At 54.9% G+C, this 3,166-nt stretch overlaps 1 protein-coding gene across 1 annotated transcript; it reads left to right on the forward strand.

Annotated features, from left to right (window-relative positions):
- Positions 1 to 1,344: 1,344 nt before the first annotated feature.
- On the forward strand, positions 1,345 to 2,955 carry LOC130587122 (patched domain-containing protein 3-like; the record flags this gene model as incomplete). The annotated part of the gene is made up of 3 exons (XM_057388082.1): positions 1,345 to 2,117; positions 2,300 to 2,421; positions 2,810 to 2,955. Coding segments are annotated over exons 1-3 (994 nt in total), but the record flags the coding sequence as incomplete, so codon positions are not given.
- Between the last annotated feature and the right edge of the window lie 211 nt (positions 2,956 to 3,166).

Below are 3,166 nucleotides of genomic sequence, written 5' to 3' on the forward strand. Positions count from 1 at the left end.
CTTTAAAACTTCCAAATTAGCAAATTCAACATAACAATAGAGAGATTGTGCCTTCATCCAAAAAATACCAGAAAGCTTGACTTGCTGGAAGTCCTATGATCAGTTCCTGGCCCTGCCCCAAGTAGCATATTTTATCCTTATTTGAATTTAATATAAAGTCAATTAGRAGACTAGGGAACAAGGACAAGAATTCAGATTCTGAGGGAAGATTGGCATGCACTACCTGCTTGAATACCAGTCTAAACTGAGAGTTGGTGGAGCCATCTTTCCATGCCATAGGCCAGATCCCCAAGCCTCAGAGTTAACCTAAAGGCACTGGCCTGTGCCCAGTGGGTACCCTGCCCAGGCAGCTACAGCCACCAGGCCAGTTCCTAGATTTCAACAAGTGAGGAGCTACAGGAAATAGCTTGTAAGTGCCTCTCTGACATACCTGTCTCAGAACACCTATGCATGGAAAAGGGAATCACCAAGATCTGATCTGATCTATGGTGGTGAGCACAGCAGGAGATACATAACCCTGTTCACAGCCTGGCTGACTGCCTGTTTTATACTCAGGGACCAAGCCTGTCTTCTCTAGATGTCAGAGAAGAAATACCTARAACTTTTCTTTGCAAGTATTGGCAGAAGAGGGAGTTGCTTCTTTCAAAGGCAAGAAGAAGTGCCTGCTTGTGACATTGTTTGGACACATCACACCGGTGATATTCTTATGACTTGCCAATTGCAATCACTATCCTTTTGCTTCAAAGTCTTTTATTTCTTCCACTGTCACTTTTCTGTTTTATAAAACTGTGCACTGAGAGACCAAGCACTGCAMGATGTACATCATCGACTGTGTGTTGCTCTCAGATGGAAGAATAATGCACAGTAGTCCAGTGACGACTGCAGCAGTTTCGGGGGAAACACTAAAAAAGCCGATGACGTCTAGAGGATGAAATGTAGGCGCGGGGCCGTGCCGGCCAGCGATAAGGTCTGCACGGAGCCAGAGCCGGGCTCCAGGTAGCGGCTCAGAGCGGCGGGCGTTGCCACAGCAGCGACGCCACGGCCGGGCCGGACCCGAGGGGCCAGAACTGGGGTGGGGTGGGGGGAGACGGAGAGCAGGGAGGCACGAACCCAGGGCGGGGCGCGGCGGGGGGAGCCTGGTCTGCCCACCCGGCTCCCCTTGCCAGTGCCGAGGAGGCGGCGGAAGCCCCGCTGAGTCACGGCGAGGGCGGTTATGCCCGCTGAAAAAAGCGGTTCGAGGTCCTAACGGGCAGAGAGCGGCTCTTGTCTCCCTCTCCTCTTCCTCTCCCTCTCCTTTCCCCCGGCGCCGTCACAGACCACACCGTCGGGCCCCGGCGTGGGACGCGCCCGCGGCGAGGAGCAGCCGCCGGCAGCCCGTGCCCGCCTCGCCCATGGAGGAGCCGCGGGACCCCGCGGAGCGCTGCTCCTGCCGCAACACCGACTGCCTGGAGCGGCCGCTGCGCCGGCTCTTCGAAAGGCTGGCGAGCGGCTTGGCCGCCTGCCCCTGGCCCTTCCTACTGGTGCCGGTGCTGCTGTCGGGGGTCCTGGGCGCCGGCTTTATTTTCCTGCCGCAGCGGCAGGCGAACGACATCGAGAGGCAGTTCACCCCGACGTGGGGGCCCGCCAAGGCCGAACGCGACTTCGTGCGGCGACACTTCCCGCACAACGACTCGGAGCGCTTCTCCGCCCCGCGGCTGCCCACCGAGGGCGCCTACGCCGCCCTCATCGCTGTGGCGACCAACGGGACCTCGGTCCTGGAGCCGGCGGCGTGGGCGGAGGTGCTGCAGCTGAACGCGACCGTGCACGACGCCGAGTACGAGCGGCTCTGCGCCCGCACCGCCGGCCGCTGCGCCAGCCCCAACCCGCTGCTGTCGCGGCATGCGACACCGCCCGAGCCGGGGAGACTCCGCTTCCCCGTCAACGACAGCGTCTTCCTGGGGACCGCGCTGGGCGGCGTGGAGACGGACGGCGGCCGGGTGCGGAGGGCGCGGGCTCTGAAGCTGATGTATTACCTGCGGGAGGACGGCCCCGGGGCGCAGGACAGCCGGCAGTGGCTGGAGAGCTTCCTGCAAAACATCACTTCCAAAGTGGCGGAGCTGCGCCTCGTCTCCATTCAGGTAACGCAGAGCTGGTGCCGAGGGTCGGCAGGAAGGGAAAGTAGAGGGTGGCGGGAGAAGGCGGGCGGATTGCGAGGGCAATGCTCCTCTGCCGCCGTGATGTTTGGCCTTTCCTGTGCATGTGTACTAAGACTAAAAACAAAAGTGCTTCATCGTTTCTTTCCTTGTTGTTTTAACGGCAGGTGACGTACTTTACCTCGCTGTCCAGACAACAGGAGTTTGAAGGAAATACCAAGAGTGTGATCCCACTCTTCTCCGTAACGTATTTCTTGACAATAACGTTTGCAGTCGTCTCTTGCCTAAGGTAAAATGTCTCTAAGYTATGGCTCARTGAGCAATGATCTCTGCTCTTCTTTACCYGCCTCAGYTGGTTTCTTCTCTTGAAGGYGTTCTTGAAGCTGCAGACTTCCTGTRACATTTAATAATAGGCAAAATTTATTTCATTATGTTTTATTGTCTATCTATGGAACTGCTTCAATGGGGTTCAAAATAAATACCTGATACCTGAACAAGTGTTCAGTGCAGACATGACCAGTTTGAATGCTCACCTTCTAGAGAAATTAATGGTGTCCAGTGCTGACACCTGGCATCTCTCCTAGCATCTTTTATCAGTTATTCTCTTGAGACAGGGTATTCTTGGTGTCTGTGAAATATTTGAAAGATAATWARGATATTTCTTGMAATGTTTTCAGACTGAGCTGTATAMGAAACAATATCTGGCTTGCAAGCTGTGGAGTGCTTTCTTCTGGCCTAGCTGTATTAAGCAGCTTTGGATTGATGCTSTTCTGTGGAGTGCCCTTTGTGGTCACTGTAGCAAATGCACCGTTCCTGATTCTGGGTAAGTAGAAAAAGTGAGTTGGATTCAGATGCCAAGACTAAAGTGAAGTTACAGCAACCTAATGGTGTCAGTCTTCTATGGTGTGAGCATCASATCATGCAACATTCTGTCTTGTATGAGAGAAGATACCCAGAGGTGCAGCCTCCTCAGGGCACCTACAGGTGGGTGAGCCCCTCAGCTCAGCTCATCTGTGTTCTGGCACAAGGGCAGA

The sequence above is a fragment of the Malurus melanocephalus genome, unplaced genomic scaffold (assembly GCF_030028575.1).
Source record: "Malurus melanocephalus ecotype Western Australia unplaced genomic scaffold, MMel_1.1 scaffold_1556, whole genome shotgun sequence".
In the NCBI taxonomy this organism is placed as follows: Eukaryota; Metazoa; Chordata; class Aves; order Passeriformes; family Maluridae; genus Malurus; species Malurus melanocephalus.